The 25,607-nt window shown below is 40.9% G+C and overlaps 2 protein-coding genes across 2 annotated transcripts; both read right to left on the reverse strand.

Annotated features, from left to right (window-relative positions):
* Window positions 1–609: 609 nt before the first annotated feature.
* On the reverse strand, window positions 610–3,638 carry LOC111230152 (the record flags this gene model as incomplete). The annotated part of the gene is made up of 4 exons (XM_022756759.1): window positions 3,527–3,638; window positions 3,398–3,434; window positions 1,690–2,319; window positions 610–733 (listed from the first exon to the last, which is right to left on the reverse strand). Coding segments are annotated over exons 1-4 (830 nt in total), but the record flags the coding sequence as incomplete, so codon positions are not given.
* A 618-nt stretch (window positions 3,639–4,256) lies between these two features.
* LOC111230180 (phospholipid-transporting ATPase ID-like) lies at window positions 4,257–24,831 on the reverse strand. The gene is made up of 30 exons (XM_022756802.1): window positions 24,630–24,831; window positions 21,271–21,329; window positions 21,008–21,121; window positions 19,643–19,741; window positions 19,399–19,460; window positions 19,175–19,247; window positions 18,647–18,717; window positions 18,463–18,542; window positions 17,820–17,978; window positions 17,651–17,739; window positions 17,231–17,427; window positions 16,951–17,071; window positions 16,467–16,554; window positions 16,067–16,101; window positions 15,731–15,890; window positions 15,428–15,616; window positions 14,426–14,541; window positions 14,048–14,212; window positions 13,555–13,666; window positions 12,415–12,520; window positions 11,297–11,394; window positions 11,106–11,245; window positions 10,787–10,970; window positions 9,370–9,593; window positions 9,185–9,268; window positions 8,141–8,386; window positions 7,872–8,010; window positions 7,256–7,386; window positions 5,925–6,536; window positions 4,257–5,838 (listed from the first exon to the last, which is right to left on the reverse strand). Exons 1-30 carry the CDS (start codon window positions 24,736–24,738, stop codon window positions 5,740–5,742), a joined length of 4,161 nt encoding a protein of 1,386 aa, XP_022612523.1. The 5' UTR covers window positions 24,739–24,831; the 3' UTR covers window positions 4,257–5,739.
* Window positions 24,832–25,607: the final 776 nt, after the last annotated feature.

The raw sequence follows: 25,607 nt of genomic DNA on the forward strand, positions 1-25,607 counted from the left end.
TCATAGTATAACATGGCATAAAAATGTAATAGTATAGTATGGTATACAATGTGATAAAATCAACATTGTATAAGGCATAAAAAGCGACAAAATTACATATGATAAGGCATAAGAACGCCATCAATCAAATGCTGGCATGCTTAAATCGTTTATCTTGGAGACATAGCCTCTTGGAGGGCACACTGGAATGATCTAATGTGACTTTACTCCAACCATAGTGTGAATAAATTCACTGAAATATTGGTAGGAAAAATTCTGGCCTCCCAAAATATTGGTAGGGGTATGTCCCCACCGTCCATATGTAAAGCTATGCCCTTGCTATATATACCGTATATATAAGATTCTTTTGGCTTTGAACATACTAACATAAGTAATGTGATTTACTAGAAAGAGAAACCAACGCTTTCAAAGTTATTAATGTTGTGAAAGGTTTGTACTATTTCTAAACATATAAATTTTGATTCTTTGAGAAATATTTTCGGTCTGGAACTTAAACTCATCAGTTCTGCTGTATTATGTTAATACACTTCACACGGTTGATACGAACTACTATCACACCATGTATAAATTACTCATAGTGAGGGTTATTGTGCTAGTGTCTGTCCTTACCTTATATTCAGTACAAGGTAACAGTTTGATGGTTTAGTCACGGGCTTCTGAGGCACTGACTCACAGCGAATCTTACTGCTGGGTGACTTTTTGTAGCAGTACAGGCTGGGATTCTCAGGAGGATCTAACAGATAAAGACAACATGCAAACTTACTGTGCGTTAATTCAGTCAATCAGCCATTTGTAGTCTTTCCTAAACATACCTACGTCAGCCACAGACCACTGTTAATGATGTCTCATTCACAGTCATCACTTATCAAAAACATTGTTGAGTATTTTTCTGTCACCAGGCCTTTTTCATTGCAGACATTTTGACATGTTGATGATGATGATGATGATGATGAATTTATTCATTTCGAACATGAAACATAAAACATAAAAAAAGAATAATAATGTTTGAAAAGGAGTAGGAAGAAGTAGCCAATACACTTATATTCCTACCGCTTTCTCACTACTCCTCCATTAGCTCATATGTAGAATTTCCAAAACTATCCCAATCTTATGTGCAACCCAAATATACACCCGGTGTCAAAAAAGTAATTAAAACGTAAACCATTAAGACAATCGTTCCTCATCCATATACCTCTTTTTGTGTATCTTTTTCACATCAAGGCCATTCCACAAATTCACACAACAGATTGAAATACACAAACACAATGTTTTTTTTAAATTAATCTCTCCTCTTAAGTTATAACCCCCCTCTCTATTGCACAACTTTTTTAGTATTTTGCCCAGAGGTGAATTATTTCTTACTTTAAACTTGTGCAGTCTTAAATTCTACCAGATCTGCTTTCAGAAAATGTAATTCTGTAAGTAATAATATTAGTCAGGGCTGCACTCTATGCAGCTACAAAGAGCAGGATGAACATGTCAGCATCCCATTGTGACAGCATATACGTATATATATATATATATATATATATATGTGTGTGTGTTAGTGTGTATATACAGTATATTTATGTATACATCAGTTAAAAAACATTGTAATGAAAGAACAGAGATAAATACTTTGGTTCAAATCAAATTGAATCATCACTTCTAACTTTACTCCTCCATTATGACTTCATTGCTGTGACTCACCTGCAACAGTTACTTTTAAGGAGAACCTCTCTCTGCCTCTGTGATGACACGTGTACTTCCCAGAGTCTGTCACTCTTACTGAGGACAAAGACAGGGAAGCCCCTCTCTTCTCAAATGTGATTTCTCCCCAATCTCTCTTCCCACTCCCTATTGTCCTCTCGTTCCACTTCCACTGAGGCATTGATTTTATGCCTCTTGTTACCCTGCTCCCCCTCCCCCCTTCCTCCTCCTCATCTTCCTCATAATCACCCTCACCGTCCACCTCTTCGGCCTCCCAGCTGGATTCACCCTTCAGCAGTCTGCCACCGCTGGTTGGTTGGACCATGTGAGTGGTGGGAGAGGCTGTGTATACTGTGCCCGTATATCTTGGGCTTCGGTTTCCTCCTGTCACAGCACTGACTTCTGCCTCAGGGTTAAAGTGGTATCCCACATTTACAGTACTGTCCACAGTATGTTTGTTATTTATGATGTTTCCAGTGGTTGTGGGTGCAGCTGAAGAACTCTCTCTACTGTTGGTGTTTGAGCTGTCTGTGGCAATGTTGACCTTTATTCCGTTCACCATTACATGACCTCTGCACGTCAGAACCAACTTACTGCCTGTGGATACAACCAACACACCAGGGGGAGGGTCTGCACAGAAATACAAACATCAAACAATGGTTTATAGAATAAAAAAAAACTGTGTGTGTGTGTGTGTGTGTGTGTGAATTCACTTTCATACATGACATTCATACAGTATTTTGTAAAAAAGTGGCATGATCTTTTGCCTTGAGTATTGGCTACAGTCAGAAAAGATGCAACGTTGCATAACCAAAATTACCATCTCCTTGAGAACTTCCTCTTTTAATGTCTGTCCTCTTCACTGTTTCTTTTTCTGTGCTACATCATGTCCTCTTTGTGTCAGCTCTTTTCCCTAATTATTTAGATGTTCAGACTGCACTCAGGACATACACAGCGCATTATAACTTTATATTTGTATTTATAGCCTCTTGTTTTGATTTGATTGTTTTGATGAGAAGTCCATTGCCCTTGTGGGTCTTTCCCAGTTCCATGTCTATCCCTCTAGGAATCTATGGAAAATTAAGAGGCAGCAGGCTAAGCGGCCCAGCAGCACAACTACTATAATCAATACTTTTAAGCTTCATACATGTCATTTTTTAAATTGAATTTACCTGACTTACCTCATAAATGATATGAATAATTTCAGCGCGGTATTTTTAACATCAGAGTAGAAGGAGTTACCTCAAAGCTCCATAACCCACTCCAGTTTTAGTCCAGTACAGCAAACATGACCAAGGTTAAAAACACATTTACAATAGATGCTGACTGGCAAGAAGAAAGCTGGCAGTGGGCCTATATACAAATAGAGCAGCTTTTTATCCAGTTTAGAAAAAGTGTGGCATGGTCCAGCTGAATTTAATTTGAAAGGCGGATTAAAACTGTAAATACAGGTTATAATTGTTTTTGAGAGTTAGTATGAAAAATATGTTTCCTGAAATTTTTACAAAACAAAAGTTTTACAAAACAGCAATTAATGTGAAACTACACACAAAATGACAATACAGATCACGTGAAATATAATCTGAGGTGCCCAGACCAACTGAGTTGCATACAATACGTGTTTGCTGTGATTTATCTTATTTCAAGTCAAAAATTTGACCTCATATTGACAATAACATGGCAGAACAAATTCCATCTGGGAGCTTACCTTTTCTGGGACAGGCTCCTTCGAAAACGCTGTGGACCTGTGCGGCGCACAGAACAGACAGCAAAGGTTGAAAAATCCGCATTTTTGCGCATGAATCCCCCTTTAACGAGTAGTCACACCATCACCTACACGCGAACAGCATTGGTTGGAGATCGTTGTGACTCCCATCAAACTTTTCCCACCGTCAAAGTTTGTCTGTCAACTGTCAGTCCCCCACTATAGACAGGAGTCACAGCTCTGGTTGCAGCAGTATGCTGTCAGTAAGACCCGTTATTGTGAAATCCCAGCTCTCTTCCCCTTGTTCAGCACCGTTACACAGAGGAAATCCTCCTCAGCGTCAAAATAAAACCCCAAAGCTGAATATAGGCCTGCAATTATAATATTACTTTAAAAAAAACAAAAAAAAATGCCATACCCCATAAGTATAGGCTATATATATATACATATATATATATATATATATATATATTTTATACTCTGTACTGGTATCCTGATTTTTATCACTTGACAGGCTACTAATATCCATATAGAATATAAATGTTGTATTTTTATTTTTATTTTATTACAAAGTAAGAAACAACCTTACTGCCCTTTAATTTCACACATCTCAAAATATCTCTTTCTATTCTCTGTTCATATTTTCACCTCGGCCTATAGAAAGTGATGGGACACCAAGATATGGTAGAGGACTAGAGGGTGCTTTTGCCATAAAATGTTTCTGTGGTTTAACTTAAAAAAATCTCATGCTGTCAGTGCTTTTTCACTTGAGATAATTTCACGCTCCACCACTTCTCAGCAGTACAGTCATTTCTACCTCAAACTTTGGTTTCTATGTGAAATGACATCGGCATGGACACAGTATGTTTCTCTCATGTGAAAGAGAGATGACAAGTTTATTGACCACCATTCAACAGCTCCACATTTCACCTAAGTAATGACCCGTGCTTGGAACAATTCTTGGGGCCAAATACAGTACAGTACATTCATTTCCATAAGTTTTTACCTTATTGTTTCAGAGCATGTCAACATTCTGGTGTGTCAGCTGCTTTGTTGATGATGGTAGTACAGGGAGAGATCTGACAGCAGATTTATATGATTCCTCTGGTGACCCTACTTACTGATTATCTCACACCAGTCTGGGTCAGATGGGATGTTATGCTTGACTTATGGATGACGAATCAGAAAAGAGAGGTTAGAGGACCAAAAGTTTGGCATTGTTAAGGCATGATTATCCCCAAACACCTTCCCTTCATCCAAATAAAAATAAAGAGGAAAATTAATAAATGAAAGCACTTTACTGAAGTGTATACAGTATGAATCCACACAACTGTTCACACAAAACTTGACAACATGTATGATTGAGACTTTGACAAACCACTTTTAAATAGCTTAAATATCTTTTTGATTTTCACAAAGTTTCTTTATTTCTTTGCACTGTGCCCAGGTCCAACCTAAAGTAAATCGGTGGCACTTTGTCTTTTCATTCTGTTTTTCAGAGTGTGATGTATGAGACATTAAATTAGACATACATTCACATGATCTGGGCCTTTGTCAGACCAAAAAAAGGCCTAACGTGCAAATAGGAGAAAAAAGCACTGAGAGCTTGCTTTAAGGTGCAACTCAACTAGGCCAGTATAAAACACATCAATATGATGCAAAAAAAGAAAAGAAAACATGTGGAGTAGAGGTAAAATAAGTAGGAAAACATATCAATGAGAGAAAAGGGATACCAATCTTGCAAGAGTCTTGCAATGTTCTGTAACATAAGGGACCGTTCTCACTGAGAACTATAGTGAACACTGAGACAAAAAACACTTTTACAGATAATGTCTGCACCTCACTAGTTGAAAATTATACTGCTCATTCATTCAACTTGCTGTTGAGTTTCATAAATACTGTGTTACTTGGCTGTGAATGAGGTTAATCTTTGTGAAAGTGGAAACAATCGTTTATATAATTAATAATAAGTTATCCTGAAATCTGTTTCTGCACCCGCTGCTGTCCCTCAGTTACAGTATATACTGTAAATCTCACAATGTTCTATCAGTCATTCATGAACAGTCGTCAAATGCCGTGAGAAGTAAGTAAGTAAGAAATTCCAATTCATAATTGGCGATGTCCATATCTTCAAGAAGTGTCACTTCCTCCTGCAATTCGGATGTTAATTATTTATTTTGAGACGTATCAGCTGGGAAACAGAGAGGAGAGCACTACGTGTTTTTACAACAGTCTATGTGCCCCTGGTGTCTCAGTATCTCTCCAGAAAAGCACATCCTGTATGTGTGTGCAAACATCTGATGGACAGTAGCAAACAAGTAACTCCTCCATTTATAATGATTGTTTCACTCAATCTGCCTGGTTTCCTTGGCAACAGAGGGTGGACCTGGGCTGCTGGACGCACTGGTGCGGGCCGCTATACTCTTCCAACCAAACAGAGCTTCCTATTGGAGAGAGTAAGAGTTAATACATACATGTGTTGTAACTGTTTTGTTAACTGATACATGAATAGAAAATAACAGCTTCCTACCTGCACAGTCCCCAGAGTGAATGTCCACCCTCCAGGTGAGTCTCCCCCATGGCATCTCACTGCTGACGAGCTAAGGGGGCCAGCATTGAGGGCCTGAGCTGGACCCTGAGCTTTAGCTGATTCTACATCCGGCGCTATAGCTGGTTGGGTTTGTGCGGATGCAGCGGGAACAGCCTGTGTATTTTGGTGTTGTGGTGTTGAGCCCGTTTCCTCCTCGATGGGTGTATCTTGTGAGCCGCCCAGAACAGAGGAAGAGTTTGAGAGTGGTGGAACTGACCCCGAGACATAACTGGGTGCTGGACTACTCTCCCCCGAGGCGCTGGGGGGAGTGTGAGAGTGAGTGTGTTTCTTCCTGCGGAGCGTGTCGATCCAGCTGGAGCTGTGCCTGGAGGCAAAGGTGGCCAGGGCCAGCGAAGAGAGCCTCATGTTCTTCCCTGAGGTGATCAGCTCTCCAAAGCCCTCCTGGTGGGCAAAGGCGTAGCCTGACCTCCTAGAACCACCCCGAGCGCCCAGACGACCCTCTGACACGCTGCCCACGCCACGCCACGCACTTCCCACGCTGCGTCCTACTGGCTTCCGCTTCTTCTGCCGCACCAACTGAGTGTAGCGCACCTGGAGCACAAACAGAAGAGAGGAGGGCGGACATCATTTATAGACTTAGTGACATGTCATTGTTGGTTCATCACAGTCTACTTGATCATTAAAGGCTACATGGAAACACAAGAAACAAACAAATTATCTGTAAAAACTTTACACCCTCATATTTAATGCTTCTTTTTGTTTTTTAAAATACTGTGACCAATATTCAAGGTTGGTAAATGATCATATTGATTGATGACTCTCTTGATTGCTCTTGTGCCACTTGTGTGCCATGTATTTTTCAAAATCAAACTGCTCTTGACATTTTTTTCCCTGACACTCAAACTCAAGACTTTTTGCACTTGATAGCATAAACTACAAACTACAAATAAATCAACAAAGGAACACAACATGATGTCAGTGGCTTTGTTTGGATGTTCAGCTAGCTCAAGACACAGTTGACTGGCCACACGCTCATCTTATACACGTGTGCCAAAATCAGCTTGCATTATTACGGTCCACTGTTCATGTCAATATTTGCACAGTATTTAAAGTGCATGAGGTCAGTGACGGTAAGCATGAATCCATCAATCATCACATACTCAGATGAACTGTTTGTATGTGTGCAGTTAATTATCGACTGAGCCCAGTTTCCACCTGACATGATGGAAGTCAAGATACTGACACATGATGCAATGAAGACGATGGAGACATCAGTGTTAGAAACGTTGTGTTTTTGTATATTTTCTCACCGTGTCTGAGAGCTGAGGTTTAAGGTCCAGCTTGAGGAAGCGGAATGCCAAAACTGGAACTATGCATATTGCTGTTGCCAGTGCAATAGTTAACCACACGACTGGTTGCAATAATGTGCTCTGGGCACTACCTGTCGTTACAAACATACACATGGACACACAAACATGACATTTTAGGAATTTATAGAATTTTGAACACACATGAATATTAGACATTTTTGCTTAATGATCTGACTGGTGGAGTGAAATGATTTCAGGAGGTGACTACAGTGAACATCAATTCCTAATTTAAGTGTTGGAGAATATTATGTGTTTACAAATCTTCGCATTTGTCTGTGGGTGTGGCTGGGCACGTGATACAGCCTGAACAATATATTCATGTGCTGATATCATCAACAGACATAAGCTTATTACATGTGTAAGGGCATTTTTTGTTATGTATATCTGACTTGATTTTTCCAGATTCAATCTTAATATACTTTTGCTACATTTGCTTTTAATTTAGCATCACTGTTTGTGATTACTTCGTGTAAAGAATATTGGCTACATATTTCTCTCTATGTTGAAAATACAGTATTGTGTGTGACGGACAAGTAAACAGAACAAGGGGACTGACCTACAAAGTGGAACTGATTAGGAAAGATCCTGAAGAGGGTCTGACTGTGCAGAGCGAACATGATGGTGAAGTAGGAGCCCAGAGAGCCCCACACAAACACATGGTTGATGACTGTCCAGAAGCCTGTGTCAAGAGCGATCTACACACAGAAGCACATGCAAAAACAACAGCTGAGGTGCACAGTTAATACACAGTGATGGAACAAACAGCAGTTAAATATAGAGGTTCCCAGCTGTAAGGAAAGCCAACACCACTCTGGGCTCAATCACCTGTACGCTGACCACAATGACCAGGGCTGTTGCCGTGGTGACAGCAAAGGTCTGGTAGTCGGCGAGGGGCACTCCGTTGCTCTGAGTGGCATCAGACAGGACAGCGTAGGGGACAAAAAACAGCACCACTGATGTGTAGATGCCCTGGGCGATGCAGATGAAGAACTCTTTCTTGTTGAAGAGGAGGTTGAGCTGCCCAGGCTCGTACAGTTTAGGATACTCCAGACTCCTTTGGTCAGGAACATCCTACAATAAGACAGTAAATGAGGGACTGCATTGATGAAAACAAATACCTGTAGGCCTCTCTGTAGTTTACCTTTAAACTACATGAATAAGCCATGCTAGTGACTATGACCTAAATGCTAATGTCAGCATGCTAACCTGCTCGCAATGAAAATATCAATTAATATTACGCAGATGTTTAAAAGGTATAGTGTTTACCATGTTCACCACCTTTTGCACATTAGCATGTGAATTAGCACTACACACAGAGTACAGCTAAGGCTGAAGGGAATGCAAAAAAAAGTACTGGACAAATTAAAAGTTTGAGTTGATGATGGCACTGAATGAAAAGTTAAGGGATCATCAAAGTTACTTTTCATCCAGAGGGGAACATGAATATTTGTACAAAAGGTCATGGCAAACCAACTAATAGTTGTTGAACAGTCTCATACTAAAATACTAAAATGTGAACCTCATGAAGGCGCTAGAAGGATGTCACGGAATTACCAAAGTCATCAGGATTTATCCTATGGGGACCGTGAAAGCCCAAATTTCATAGCAATTTATCCAGTAGTTGTTGCAGCCAATATCTGGACCAAAACCGTAGACTGACTGACGTGATAACCATATGCAGAGCTAGACCACTAGCATGGCAACAAAAATGGCTCATCTTTCCTTACTCTTTCTGTTGTCATGGCTGATACAGATTAAAAAAGTGACAGAGAACTCATCAACAATCATGTGGTTCTTCTGTTTCATGGAAAGAATGCAGCATATGCAGTGTTCATGAAATCTCAATACATAGTAACAGATTGAACAGACCTGGTCAAATATCCCCATGGCCAGCACAGGGAGGGAGGTGTAGACAATGTTGTAGAGTGTGATGAAGTACTGATCATACACAGTCTACATGAGAGAGGAGAGAGACAAATAAACACACACTGTTAAAATCATGACTGTGATTCGTTAACTCTTGCTTCTTGTCCCCATGACCTCTACTCTCTGACCTGAGCAGAAAAGCCACAAAAGAAGCCGAACCAGAAGTGCACCATGGTGAAGGCAAAATTCTTGTAGAAGAAGTAGCAGAGGAAACGGCACATGCGCAGGTAGGACCAACGGCCATGGACAAGCAGGAGGCGCTGAAGGAAGCGGAACTGGGAGAAGGAGTAGTCACTGGCTAGCACGGCCTGGATCCCCTCCTGACCTGAGATACCAACTCCAATATGAGCGCCTGGAGGAGCGGAGAAGAGAGACAGAGACAGAGAGAGAAAAAAAAGTATGTCATGTCAAGTTGTCCGTTGTGGGAAAAACTGGATTTTTTTGGCTTTATTGAAGGGTTTTTTTTTTTTTTTACATGGAATTTTCTTCATACATATAGCAAAAATAACTATGGTATGAATAAGTCATTTGATGATCTCTATCAATCAATGAGCAATGATCTCTAAATGACTAGTAAAGGGTTTATTAACATCAATAAAGTAATTAATCCCAACTATACCCTTTAGTAAGTAAGTAAGCCCAATTAAACTGTTGTACAGATACAACAAATGTGTCAAAGAAAATGTTTGTGACTGAAATCACAAATCACAGGATGTGAACCAACCCCACCCATCACTGCTGCACTCATTGCATTTCTGCTTTGTACTTGCATAAATTCATTTGACGACACAGGCACGTATTCTTGTAGACATGATGTACGTATACAGGCCGACATGGAAGGTAATGCAACACTTACAAAACTATTGTAAGAGTTGACGGACTGCTGACTATTACAAACACACTTAGAGTAACAGAACATGGGGTTGTTAGGTTGACCTAAAAACATCTATTTACCTCCTTTTAATCCCATGAATCAGCACAAGGGTAGAAAACCAATCTTACTCAACACACTGACTGACAGTATCCTCCTGTATCACCTTGTTCCAGCTATTAATAAAGTTAGAAGCCTTATAAACCTGGTGAGATATTCAAACACAAGACTCAATGCAAATGCAAATATTCTAGATGTCTTCATCATTTTACTGACATTTCCTCAAAGTTCAGCTCTACAGATTTGGAAACGTTGGGATTTCACAAAGTTCTGCGGCTTTGATCAATGTTTGTCTGCACAGCATGGGTTTGTCACAACTGGCCAACCTGCACGTTAGTAGGGTTTAAAAGGATACGCAAAACATTGAAGATGCTAAGAAATTAGTTCTTGACTTGAAGAGGACATTGCGCCTACTGCAACACACATTTCCACATAGCCTCCATCACTACTAGTCATCATCTTCTACTACCATACTTCTGCTGAGATTTTCCATTGCCGACCTCATGAAATCCTACTTCTCTCTTTCCGCTCCGTCGCAACAATTATCCAGTTACACTTCCTCTTTTCCTCTCTGCCATCCTTCATGTACTAATGGTCCTCCCGCCATAACTCACTTTTGATCATGCTAACATCGTTAGCGCCATCTCCTATAGCCAGAGTGACGGCCTTCTTGTGTTTCTTGATGAGCTCCACCACCTGAGCTTTTTGCAGTGGGGTGACTCTGCAGCAGATCACTGCTTTGCACGCACATGCCGTCGACACAAACTCCATCTCCATGTCTGCTTCTAGAGCATGGGCCTATAAAAGAACAGGAAAGAGAGAGTTGAGAAGTTTAGGGGTAAATGTACAGAAAGGGGACAGAGTTGTAGCTTTGGAAGAAAACTATTTAAAGGAGAAAAACATGTTTTGTTGATAACACATTGTTATTCATACCAGGCTGTGACCGTTGATCACAAGGGCAAACTCTCCAGAGATGTTCTCCATGAGGTTGGAGGGAGGTGGAGGAGGAGTAGAGCAGTGCAGCTGTTTCCCCCCTCCTCCTCCTCCACCTACGCCTCCTCCTCCTCCTCCTCCTCTTCCTCCTCCTGTGCCTCCTCCTTCTCCTTCTTGTCCTTCTCTGAGACCATTTCCCATGAAACACGCCTCTCCCCATCCCTCCATCCCCGCCTCCTTCCCTCCATCTCTGTTTCGTGACAGCTCAATCATCCTTTCCCTCGCTCTCCTGGAGAGGAAGATAGACTCTACATCAACAGGGTCATACAGACAGCACTAAAACACAGCAGGCTATATGAAGGAGACAACAGAAGAGATGAACGAGGGATAGGATAGAAGGAAAACAGACACAGCTGAGTAAGCAAATCAAGTAGAGATAAAAATAGGAAGGTAGCAAAAAAAAGAGCAGGTGAATGTCAGGGAGGAGACTAACTGTGGTGAGTTGTGCCCAGATCCTAATGTTATTGCTGATGTGTCAGTTCCTATAGTCGACCTCTATGTATCAGGTGTTCAGGAGCACCTGAATCATTGCATTAAGATGCATTAAGATATTTTAAGACATAATATTTATGCTCTTTCCTATGAGCTCACCATGGCATCTTCCTAACAACTTTCCTTGTAATGCCAGTAAAGTTAACTGAGCTAAACTCAACCCAACACTTTTGCAATTTGCACAAGTTATGGGAACTGTTGAATGCAGAAGATCATGCAAACTTTTGAGAACCGCATATTAGGGAAATACAATGTGTGCTCATACGTGACACACGTATAGAGGCAGTCACAGGAGTGTCAATTAACACTGTGAGAAATTTATATAAGCTATTGAGTCCTTTATGGACTCAGAAATCATATTTACATGAAGATGAAAAAAAAAATTGTTTCATTCAGCCATTCCAATGATATTGTTTCAATGATTTCTCAAAGCAGACAGGATTGTGGCGATCTGGTTTTACACTAGATTTTTCACGCGAAGTGAACTGACTAAAAATCTACACATTTTGGAGGAGTCATTTGTACTTGTATAACTAGTTGTGCATGCAGATACTTGTAAGTAGCTTTTCGGTTTGAAGCAGTGGATATTGTTCAGTGATTTTCATACAGTTTCTAGAACACTGTGCCACCACACCTACTCCAGTCATGCATGCACTTCTTTCTTTCTTTCTGACCAACACCTATCTTATGTCATTTGAGTTCACAGTGTGGATACTACAGCGGACATGCAGCTGTCCATCCAAACAAACAGACTGACCTGAGCTCCTGCCGTACGCTCTGGACTGTGTGCCCACTGATGATGAACACCTCGGTCATGTCATCTGTCAGCATCTTGCAGGAGTAACCTATGTTGACAGCCGTCTCTGCAAGTGTGAGAGAATGAGAAAGCATTTCAGCTGAACATACTGGAGACACATGATAAAGAGACCATTTGCCCCAATAATATTTCAGATAGATTCAAAGCTAAGCTTTTAAAAATCTTCATAACAAACTGAGAAAACTGAAACTTTCTTCCACAAAGTGACTGACAGCACAATTTTAAAACTAATTAGAGTCCTATTTATTAAGGTGTCATAGTAGGGCTGAACGATATGCAAAATAAATCATATTGCAATCATTTTGACAGATATTGCGATTGCGATATGAGTCACAATTATGATGGGAATGGTAATTTTTGTATTTCACTTTCACTGAAAAAAATATAAAAATATTGATAATGTGATTTCTTCTGGGGTCTGTACCAACCAAGCATGTTCTCTTACATCTGGAGAATATGATTTGAAGCCTGGGGTGTTTGATTAATTGTCGGTCCTATGTCATAATCTAGCAAATACTGGAAATCCTTTTTATCTATCCTTGCACAGTTCTGTTTCTATCAAGAGTTTTCAGCTCATTCACTGCTCATCACCTTAGGTTGCCCACATGCTTTTTGCACCAGTCTATGGGGTCTTGCAGCCACAAGCATCTATAATTATGTTGTGGCTGCTGTCCTGCTGACCCAGCACATCTCTCCAGCATTGAAACACCAATGTCATGCTGACTGCCTGCAGTTCTCTGGTGATGATTGACTCCTGGTCCGTGAGATCACCAGCTTAAACCAACAATATTCTTTTGTCTTGGGAACCCGAATTTGATCTGTTACTGAATTGCTGACAGTTCGGAGATCATTTATGAAAAACTCTAGATGTACGCTGCTGGATAGACATTTTGTCATTTTATACACACATGAATGCTTGAAGTCAGTAGGCGGATAGGCACAGAGGACGTGGCCTCAGTAACAATACTGACCTCACCAGTACACACCTCACCACAAAGATGCGGCTCTTCATGTGTTTAAACCTTGGTGCTGTGCAAACTGCTCGTGAAAAGTTGTTGCAAAAGTCCATGTGTGTCTCACCCTGCTTGTCTCCAGTGAGAACCCAGATTTTAATGTTGGCTAGAGAGAGGATAGCGATGGTCTCTGGTACACCTTCTTGCAGTTTGTCCTCTATAGCTGTGGCACCCAGGAGCTGAACATGCAGGCAGACAGAAACAAATTCCAGTATCATACAAGCAGAAAACTTCAGAGGGACTTAAAAGAGATTTTCATGTTATGACTTTAAATGGCTTGAATAATGCATTGGAAAACAAGTTACCGCTAATTGTTCTCATTCAATCAACTGTTAAATAGGTAATGCTTTACAATAGGATGAGCTGACAATTTTGTTCCAGCTACAGTTAAAAAAAAAAGGAAATTCCTCTCAACAATTAACCAAGTTCCCTTTTTTATTTCGTTTGGGGAAAGTACTGCGTATGTTGAGTGAGACAAATGAAAGTCAGACTGCTACTGAAAGAACACCGTTTAAATATAAACCACACACGCACGCACACTCTCTGTCCAAGTCACCGACCATCATGTCTTGCTCTATCTGCTCATAAGCAGCTGCCAGTCGGTCCTCTCTGTAGTCAGTGGCCTTTTCAGCGCAGCGGTGGCTCTCTGACCAGGCCTCCCACTCGTCCTCTGACAGGTCCCTGTAGGCCAGGGCCAGGGTCCGCAGCCCATCTGCTGCATACTCCTGACAGACATGTACAAACACAAGCATAAACAATATACCCACAGTCTGACACAAAGATACACACAGTTGCGTTGATGGTACTTAGTAATGAGCTCTGTCTCATGTCATGGTGATACACATCAGGAAGAGGTAGATGCAAAAACAGTGTTACTGCTGACACTAGATGGCAGTACACCTCTGTCTGCGAGTTGAAGCACTTGTTTGTCCACTCACATTGAGGTGGTCTGAGGTGATATTCATCAGTTCCTGGTTACAGGGGTGGAGTCTCTCTAGCAGCACAGTGTCAGCTCCTTTACAGTACAGACGGATCCTGCCCTCTGGGCTACGCACTGAAAATGAATAACAGAGTGTAGTGAAGACAAAATACTCCAAGGTATCCATGCACCTTCAAATAACCAAAACCGGCCTGCTTAAACAAATGTCACTCGTACATACAGTGGGTCACACAGGCTGTCTCTCTTAATATTGTTTGGTGCTGCTGTACGTGTGTGTGTATGTGTGTGCTCAGACTCTTGTAGCCTCACTGATCGGTTGCTAGACCAAAAGTTGTTGCTAGGGCAAGAGTGATTTATGACCAGTGATTTCTGGGCAGTTCTCCAGCAGCTAACAAGAGGAGAAATGGGAGGAACACACAGTGAAATCTCACTGAGGGATAAAATGTAAACATGACTAATAGCTCAGCTCCTGTCAGATTGTGGTAATTTAAATAAATATTTGTGATTTAAACATGAAAAGTTCATTGGTGCTATACATCCAATGTAAGTGTCTCTTGTGTATATAGTGTTAAAATTACAAGAGTGTAAAGAGACAAAGAATGCAACACAGGAAAAACTTCTGCTCCCTCTGAACAAATCTGAGTCACTGTGGTGCAGGAGCATAAACACCTCCAAGGAATATTGCTTATGATTTTCACCACAGATACAAGTTTTATTTGAACCTAAGTTTGTTTCACCTGCATGCATTAAAAATTATTGTGTTCCTGGATGCGTGAAGGTGCTGATCGCTCTAATTACAGTAAATGAGAGAAAATGTGATGAAAACTCAGAGGAACTTTTTAAAATGCAGACTGTAAATGCTGAATATTTTGTATTTTAAAAATCTTATTTCATCCTTATTGTCGTGAATGATTTGTAATATGATTTTCACATACGTTCATATATAAAAATCAACAGAGAAACATTTAAATTTTTTTCCTAAATGATAAAACCTGCGCACCTATAACAGACATCCTTTTGCGTATGTTGTTAAAGTCCAGAATGGCGAGCAGAGTGTAGGTGACAGGTCGTCCCATCTCGGTCGTGGTGATGGTCCCAGGTGTTCGGGAGCGAAACACAAAACCGAAGTTTCGAGCTGCTGTCACTAAAGCGCCCTCATCTGGAGACTGAGCCTTATAAACCAGCTCTCCTGGGTAGACAGATAAAATAATAACAAATAATAGACAATAAATAATGGACAAGTTGCGTGTTGGTGTCATTGTTCGCTGTGTTTCAGATTAGCCTATCCCCTTGTGCTTCTCACCCTCACTCTTCTCCTCACTCATGACAGTGTGACAGAGGGAGAGCAGGCGGAAAAACTCGTGAGTGTGCGAGTCTCCCACTTTCACTGATTCCAACAGCGTGTCGTCATAGAAACAGAAGTCTGGGTCCGCCAGGGGGTTGAAGGGAGTAAAGTCCAGTCTCTGAAGATAAATGGAGAGTCATGTCTGATAATATGCCATAAACTAGTAGTACACACACACACACACACACACACACACAGACACACAGACACACACACATATATATATTTATATATATATATACATGTTTATGTAAATGTGTGTTTTAGTAAAAGTAGATGTCTGAGGTTGCTTACCTTTGGCTGAGGTCCAAGTGGGTCTGTAACTTCACCTGACAGCAACACAAACACCAGATGTGTAAGACTTTGTTGTGAATATCCAGCTAATTTCCTGAAAACTTCACACATAATTTCCTAAAGAATTATCTGGTATCTAGCTGTTAATTACAAGGATATTATAAGGGCACATGGTTATTAAATAGCTGCTCATTCTATTTGTTTTTTTAAGTAAAAAAATAGGAAACTAAACAGTAGGTAAGTGGAAAAGTAGTTCATTAACAGACATCAATATCCATTTCTGTTTCCAATGGGACCTGGAAAAAGCGTTACCTGTATGTCTTGTCTGTGAGCACAGTGATTCAGCACAAGTATACTGTATATATGTGTGTTTACTTACTTACTTAATGTGTGCACTTACCGTAAGTCTGTCCATTGATAGAGCACTTGTTGAAGCTCATGATGTTCTGAGTGAGAGTTCCAGTCTTGTCACTGAAGATGTATTCAACCTAAAAATAAATAGAATAGGTTTAAAAAATAATATTAAACTAGGTTTTAAAAACACTGTATTCTGAATTTTAAAAAATCCTTACAATGGGTTTAGCTTATCCTGACCATAGCCTGAGAAAGTGAAACATTCTTCAGCCCAATCTATGAAATCTCCTCATCTCTGAATTTAGATTCTGCTCAATCTGCAGGTGCATTTCATTTGTGAAGCATGAAACAAGTGGTTCCTTCTTTCAGTTACTGTAGAAATTATTTTGAATGCAAATGGCAAATTGATTAACAAAGCATCAGAAGCATCAGAAAAGCAACAGAAACTAGGATGGACTGGCAGAACATGCATGAAATATCATTATCACTCAGACACACACACACACTGCTATCGAAGTGTGGATGCCCACCTGGCCCAGCTCCTCGTTCAGAGTGGTGGTCCTGGCCTCAGCTGCTGTGTTACACTGTGAGCAGAACATCTGCTGGTCCCAGTTAATGAAGTAGCTGTGACCCAGCCTGATCACCTCCACACTGATACACAAACAGGACAGAGAGAGAGAGAGAGAGTTAAATGAAAAACTGAAATACAGGCAAGAGCATATTAAACCCTCTCTTCATTGTTTGTGTTTTATATTTGTCCTCCATCGCTCTTACATACACCTTGTCTCTTAGTCATAGACTTCTCCTCACCTGACATACAGAGAGATAGGCACCACGGTGTTGAGAATGATGACGTAGGACCAGAAGGAGAGGAAGGCGTTGAACAGAAAGTTGTCCACCGGAGGGTTCCAGGGCAGGTAGCTCTGAAACAAGGACCCCACCTCTCTCTCCCACACTGCATTGCCAACAGCCAAGATCACACCCATACACACTAGGAAGCCAAAGATCTGACAGAGACACACAGATGGAGAAACAATGAGGACAGAGAACATGAGAGTAGGGTGTCTAAATGTACAATCACATATCTTACAATTGGATCTTTGGTCAGTTGAGCCCACATTGGGGTAGAATATATTATTAGAGGGGATATATGAAACTAGATTGAAGCCATTGAGATCATTTCTTGAAATAGTTATGAGCCATGAAAGTGAGAGGTTTGGGGTGTCCTACCCACAGGACCAGAGTGTTCATCAGACGGTCGATGCTCGTGCGCTTAAACTTAGTGCGACCGCTGTTCTGCATTAGCTTGGTATCTGGGCCTGTGATAAAAACAGGGAAAGTTAGACCTGATAAATGCATCACACACATGTCAAATGCAAATAAATGCAGACACACCAACCTGCGAAGATGACCAGGCCGTAGCAAGCTTCAGTGTTGCGGAGGACGCATCCTCGTAGCAGCATATTCTGGTTGGTTAGGGTGTATTTCTTGTCTCTCCAGTACAGAGTGCCACAGAAACGATCCAGCTTGTTGTTAGGGGGCTCACACACCACCTCACCTTCACACATAGAAGAGTGCGGGCACACAAAATACACACAAACACACAAATGTAAACTAGAGGCTATATCACAAAGTCCAAAAAATCCAATTATGGTACTAGGTTTATTTTCCTAGCTATATGCTGTAGTGATGAATTAATCATCGTCATGACATTGTCACACACACAAAGGTTGACACACACACCTTTTGTAAGCTGATATAAGGAAAAGTGTGGGTTGATTGGCTGCAGTTATGCATTTTTCTGAGCAGTAGAGGAGTGTGTGTGTGCACGTGTGGGTGCGCTGTGCTGACACGAAAGCACGGTTTGGTGTGCTGGTGGGCGGGTGATGCTGGCAGGGGAAGACAGAAAATGTGTGCGTGTGTGTGTTCATGTGCAAAAATCTGGGGCAGACTGAAAATCATTGACCTTTATAGTGTTGCAAAAGGAAGGTGAACTGAACGAGAAACCAAGAGAAGAAGATGGAATTGTTTTCAAATCTCACCGTTGAATGACGCCAAGTTGTTGGGGTCTCCAAGTTCAGATGTCACGGAGACAGACTGACGCACCTTCATATTGGTCTCTCTGCAAGGCAATATAACATATAGCGATTTAGATGTAGTGTCCCATTGCTCCTGCAGACTGTGAGGTACTATGAGTCGAGGGTGAGGTGTGGTGTGTTTTCTGACCCGTCCAGCTCGGCTGTCTCGATGTAACAGAGCCCGTGAGGTTCACTGCTGGACAACAGGAGCAGGTCAGCCTGAAAATAGATATGATTGCTGAGGTTAGCATCCACTGCACAGCACTGACAGCACAGGAACAGAATTGGAAAAGCACTGATGATAGTTTGCATCTACTCCCAAAGCAAAAAATCTGTAATTGCATCTGCAAAAAAGTTAGTAATTAACTACTGTAGTTAGTGTCATCTAATGAGGCACATGCTGCAATCTAATGAAATTCATTGATCAATATAGCATTTGGTCCATAATACAGTATAAATAGCCCTCATGATCACATGCAGATCGAAAACGATTAGAAAACCCTGAACAGTCCACTGCTAGGTTGTAATAAAGTGGTCCTAATTAAAATGGGCCCTGCAGGAGTACAGATCACTGTGTGTGTGTGTGTGTGTGTGTGTGTGTGTGTGTGTGTGTGTGCGTGCATGCATGCGTGCGAGTGTGTGTGTGGTAATAAACATCACTGTGTTGGACACTTACTGCCACAAACTGGTTGTCTTCCAGTTTGATGATATCACCCACTCGAACATTCATCCACTTTTCATTCTGAAGACTGCAAAACCAAGAGAGATAGTAACAGTTGCAGAAGCTGTGGAATTATTGCCACTTAAGAAATGTTGTCATTAAAACCTGATTAAACTTGAATGATGGATTCTACAATAAAGGGAATATTCTTAGTTATAAATACAAAACATCAAACTCACGAGCCACGGATGAGGACCTGAGACTGACGGTTGTTCACATGGTTGTCGCTCTTGTGACGAAACTGCAGGAAACAAAGATCACCATGATCTTTTTAGGAGCTGAGTCAAGCTGGCTCTATTTTACAGAAGCCACTTGTTTGTACACTAAGAAATCATCAAGAACCCTTGTACTGTATTTCACTGTAATTTTATCCTGCCTCATGCAAGACTGCATGAGTGTGTGGTGTGTAAAATACTTGCTCACATAGTCGTCGGTGGCATCCTTTACTGCAGTGATGCTCAGCACCAGAGCTAAAGGCACGATGGTAGTGAACCAGGAGAGGGAGGAGATCTGAGGTATCAACTAGACAGAGACAGAGAGGTTGATCTTCAGATTAGTTTGAGTAATGCTGTGTGTGATACAGAGACAGCTACGTCCCACTATAGCCACACAGCAGAACACTGAGTTCCCTATGAACCTGCGTGCTTCTGTCTGTACCATATGTACTGCGTGCTTGGATGCTATTAAGACAGTTCCAAGTGGGCAGGTGAACAACCGTGAATTCACAATACACAATGCTGGCCTAAAAGCATGAGCTATAATTGGCTGTTTTTTTTAAACTAAGTATTTGTTTGCTGATAGATTAATAACTTCGACAGCGTGAAAGTTTTGTTTTGTTGTTTTTAGTTTTACTACCATGTCATTTTGCTGTAGATGTGATGTGTTTGAAAAGGGCTTAATAAGCAGTAAAGGCTGTACAATTTCCTGTAATTTTGCAAGAATTTAATCAATACCAACCAATAGTTGCTAATTTGTGGGCCAACATTGCCAACCCTAGACTCAAGCTGCTAGTATGGTTAAATAGAATTACTGAATTAAATTCACAGAGTTCAATTATTTTAATTATACTAAAATAATTAAAATAAGTTTAATTTTTTATTATGCTAAAAATAATTCAAATAAGTGAATAAAATGAATAAAACTAAATACATTGAGTTAAATTGTATTTAAAAAAATCAATTAAGATTGAGATAGATTGATAAAATTTAGTTATATTTAATTAAATCAATTTTAGTCAATTAAATTACATTGAATTGAATAATTGAAATTAAATTCATTTGATCTAATTATGTTGACTGAAATAATAAAATAAAAAAAAATAAACACAGTTGAGTTTAACTAATTAAACTGTACTGAATCAATCAAATGTATTGAATTGACTGGGGACATTAAAAACAGTAAGGAAATGTGGGGATTTTTCCAACTGATCCATTAGATGCAGAAAGCTGTTTAGTCTACTACTACTATTTTTCATAAGTAGCATCTTATCACACACTGACACCCACAGAATTGATTTTAGAGCAGTTGTTTTGATTTTGAATATATCCATTTCTATATAAGATTAACGTTTCCTGTTATAATTAATTTGTATTACCTATAAATATCTTTAAATTTACATTTCTCAAACCATCACTTTCTGAGACATATTTCATTCTCATTCCATTGTAAACCAATAACTCTTTACACTTTAGACTCCATCTGCACACAAAGACACAGATGCACACATCTTTCTCCTTCTGTCATGCTTACAACTCTCTTTTCCATCCCTCCTTCACCTCCTCTCCTCACCTGCAGTATAAGCAGGAAAAGGAAGTAGGTATTTGCTACTTCCTGGAACTGCTCAAACAGGTTGACGGGCAGAAAGGTGATGATGTTGTACTTGGATGTCATGATGCAGTTACTCTGGATGATTGAAGGGAATAAAAGAAAATTATATGAACCCCGATCCCATTTAAGATGAATTCTTTCAAAGATTAAAATGCTTTATCATCTTTTTATGACAGAGTCCATATATTAGAATAAGTAGAGGAGAAAAAAGGAGACTCTCTTACCGCATACTGAAACTTTTCGTTGTACTCTCTGTCATTGGCTCTGACCCTTCTCTCCTCCTCTGCAGAAACACAGGACATGAAATGAGTCATTACGGCTCATCAAGTATGAAAACAAAAATATACAGAAAGCACCCAAACCACATCATCCGTGCTGCAAACTTGAAAAATGTCAATATCATAAATATCCTCTGAAGACCTGGAGAGAGACAGAGAGTGAAGGAGACAGACACAAGAAGGATAATCCACGATGTTTGTGCATTTATCTATAAATCAATAAAGACGGAGTGTCTGCTGGAGTTTATTTGACGTCACCAATCGAGACAGAGTGTTGGACACGATCGTTCTGTCTCATGCACATACATAAACACATTGGCACTTTTAACCAAATGAGTCACCTCTGATTTGTAATTAACTTCCACCTCTGTCTCTCAATGACTGGATATGCAATCTGATATGCAATGTATGAATGTGTGTACATTTGCCTGAGTCAAGAGGAGTGCTGGGACTCATTTCAGGTAGTCACAGATGAACACAGATTGAAACCTATTACATTACATTACACTACAGTCTTAAATCTACAGAGAATCAAAGTAAAACAGTGAAAGTTCTTCTTTGTCTGGAGCTCTTGTACTCTCCACTCTTGACCCTGCTCTCTATCTTGCTGCTGTTTTTAGGTTTCTGTTCATGCTGATGCCGAGTAGATTTGGAGTTCCCCTCCTCCTCCACCAGGCCTATCTCCTCTAATATTGATGAGACTGCTTTTTAAATGAAATGACTGGCCTGTTTTGCACGGGGCTGTACACAGCTCACATGCACGCACACATGCACACAGATATAAAATTCAGGGCTAAAGCATATATTATGCACAGAGGTTCTGTAGCTCTGAAACCATAAAGTCTTCAACGTACTTTTGACTGATGACTGAAACGCAGTGAGGCGCCACATGAACGGACATCACACAACAGAAGCCATTACCCAAGAATCAAACGCACACACATAAACAAAGACACTGTGGTTTCCTGTGTTTCTGCAGCACTGTGAAGCCCTGTCTCAACTTGTACAGTTCACACCTTACATGTTTGTCTCTTCTGTATTCAGCTTCATCAAACAAACACAGGTCACTTAAAGAAAATCCATGAGCGCTCCCCTTTGTTGTCAGGTTATGAGACAGATTTGTTGCGGCAGATGAGCTCTGGTCAGCTATAGCCCAGCTGGGCTGTTGTCAGAGTGGATTTAGTCAAGTTAGAAAACACAAATTACTCTCCATCTCTGCCTTATGTAATATATTTTAAGTTTGTAGCAGATGCTAATATCTGGTGAGAGTTACAAGTGCAACAAAAGAGGCAATAAGGATCACATCCTGTATCATGGTGTTTATTAGGTCACTAAATATTGTAATACAGTGCATTTTCTGGACAATCCAGAAGTGATAGCTACCATGTACATTATGTTAAATCTGTGTATCTGAAGTTCATTTGAGCTACAGCTGTCAGATTTCTGAGTATATATAAAAATGCACCATATAAGAAATACAGTCCAGGGTTGAGGATATTTGATATGTCCTCTCTTTTGACTCTGGTTTGTATAACAATATCATATTTGTCTGATCGTGTAGGTGCAGATCCCCCAAAATCTATTCAGTTGAAACTCCCTTTTTGCTCTGGCATTTCTCCACTCTATCTGAAGGTCGTTATGTTGCTTTCTCGGGCAGGTGTTCAACAGAGAGATCTCTCTGATAGGCAGTGCCAAGGCTATATTAACCCTCCATGAAGATGTAAGCTGGGTAAGCACAGAGTCACCAAGGCTTCCCAGCATCTGACGTCAAGGAGCAGGCGATGTCTGTCCCATTCTCTCCCGTGCAAGCCGACCAACCCAACCTGAATGGGTGAGCATCTTTAGCAAACTGCCCATTAAGTGTTTAATGTCTCTGACAGCTTCAAGGGCATTAGAAGCCCTGACGCAGACTAGCTGCTACACAGCAAGTCTGTATAAATCTATAGAGCTCCATTACTGAGAAACCTTGAGTTGCAGGCTTGCTCTGCTGCGAGCATAAGGTTTCCCCAAACAACTGAGACATAAAGCAGTACATAAATATTGATTCAAACTAAAATACAATGTGTAATAATCTTACACAGAATGACTAACGTTAGCCTAATCCAAAAGCACTCATTTTCTTTTATCCAGCCCCTGTCTCTTTAAAACTCTTCCCCCCCATGGCTGGACATGTGAGGGCACGTGCCACAGCTCTGAATCTCCTTATGTTTCCATGAGACACACACGCTCACAACACAGTTTGCAGATTGAAGTCATAACAATAATGACCGAAGAGCATAGTCAGTCTGAGCTATGGGAAATGTCATTGTCCTTGGCGTGACTAAACCTAAGTCAGGCGCAGACTGCGTGGAGAAGTGATCATCACTCACTGAGGCTGATTTAATTAAATAAAAACAGGATAGCACAAGCGTCTGCAGTCATGCGCGTGCACATACATAAGTGCATGCACACACAAAGTGATCTAATTTGTTGGAAAATGATGCGAGTGACACAGTCACAGACTGATGGGCTGGAGGTCAAATGAAGGTGCACATCCAGTGTGATTTGTGATAGTTAAGCTAAGGAATTAGGATACAGACGAGGCAGAGTGGCGACAGTGCAGGCTGGCGCCTGGAAGATTGATCAGTGTCTCAGGCAGCAGAGACAAGGACATCCTCCACTTATTTACACAAAATTCTGATTCAAACAAAATCAGTTTTGTTTACACATGCACATCCCACTCATGTAAACACAAATTCATAGTCAGCACCATACATCAGGGAAACAGCTATAATTGAGCAATGACTCCCAGTCACATTAGACAAGTTATCAAATACCTGATGGGACAAAGGACTAAAAATTAAACAAAAAAAGGTGGGACTAAGCCAAAACCACTGGTTGGCAGTGAAAAAGTGCAGAATAGACATTGAGCATGAACAAGGCAAGTTCCCTGTTATTAGATCTAGACCGTTTGTCAGTTGTCAGATGTTTGAAGATGATGTCTAATGGTGATCAGGTCCAGAAAATAGTGAAGGGAAAGACATGAAGTGGTACATAACAAAAAATGCAGATATGCAGATTAGTAGCTAATATGCTGAGATGCAAGTTACACACATATGTACATAAACACACACCTAAGTATAAAATGGGGTGAGTGAGATGGAGCAGGAATGAAACTTGGACTCAGTTTGGATGAGAATGAGGAATGATTTATTTGAACTGTGAAATGCGGTTTGTACAATCAACAACAGACAAACAAAAACAGTAAACAGTGAAGACAAAATACCAAGCTCGTTTGCTATTACTCCTTCCACACAAACTCGTACCTGTCCTCTTCTTTTTCGATTTGCCTCCATCAAGTCCCTTCTGTTTCTTTCTCTGCAGGGGGAGAACGACTGGAAACCATTTCTCCGGGATTTCTTTCAGTACTGTCATCTTGGCTTTTTCTTTAACAGTCACCGCGTGAATTTTCGGTAAATGTTTCAAAGACAGGTGACCGCCACATATGACCGCCACATCTCCGCAAGGACGCGGGGATGAAGGTCTGGTCCCAACTTGAGTCAAGTTGGATTAACCGCGCACTGTCCCATCCCCTGCCTCTCTGTTGCTCTCTCTCGCCTCCCAAAACACACACAGGCACACACATATGCAGGCACACACATATGCATGCACACACACACACACACACACACACACACACACACACACACACACACACACACACACACACACACACACACACACACACACACGGTCCATCCCTTGCTCTATTTTCTCTCCCTCCTGCCGCAGAAACACTGAGGTCATTCTTCAAATAAGGTCAGTCAACAACTTCACGGTAATCTGTCATTTGCCACTGGCCCCGACTGCGCAAGGTTTTTAATAAATATTTAGTACGTAGCATCAATGTTCATTTTAACAGCCTAAAGGCTGTAAAGTTTTTTTTCTAATTGTTACACAAACGCAATCAATCGTTTTTTTTTTTTTTTTTTTAAATCATTTCTGCAAAACAGCGGTCCTATCAATCGATTGACGCACCCACGTGCAAGGTCTTATCCACAACATAAACACCGTCCGCTGTGGGCATTACGTAACCACATAGGCTCTGCGTTGGATGGACGTTACCATGGCAACCGCCTCTGCAGGGTTCCTCCAGCAGAGCGAGTGGCTGGATGAGGAAGCTGGGCGCCATTTTGGATCTACAAGCATGAGCTGAGTGGAGCCTGCCCGTGGTGTTTGGAACCAAAGTGGCTCGTGCAGCAGTCCAGTTTCCTGGCGCGTTTAAAGGGAGAAGGTGCACTGCA

The sequence above is a fragment of the Seriola dumerili genome, unplaced genomic scaffold (genome assembly GCF_002260705.1).
Source record: "Seriola dumerili isolate Sdu_G_001 unplaced genomic scaffold, Sdu_1.0 BDQW01000258.1, whole genome shotgun sequence".
Lineage (NCBI taxonomy): Eukaryota > Metazoa > Chordata > Actinopteri > Carangiformes > Carangidae > Seriola > Seriola dumerili.

Excerpts from the sequence above, each read along its gene's own strand:
- LOC111230180 (XM_022756802.1), bottom strand. The coding sequence starts at position 24,738 with ATGACAGTACTGAAAGAAATCCCGGAGAAATGGTTTCCAGTCGTTCTC. Across the intron at positions 18,718-19,174 it reads AAGACAACCAGTTTGTGGCA|GCTGACCTGCTCCTGTTGTC; the intron begins GTAAGTGTCCAA and ends ATCTATTTTCAG. Across the intron at positions 18,543-18,646 it reads GAGACAGCCGAGCTGGACGG|AGAGACCAATATGAAGGTGC; the intron begins GTCAGAAAACAC and ends ATTGCCTTGCAG.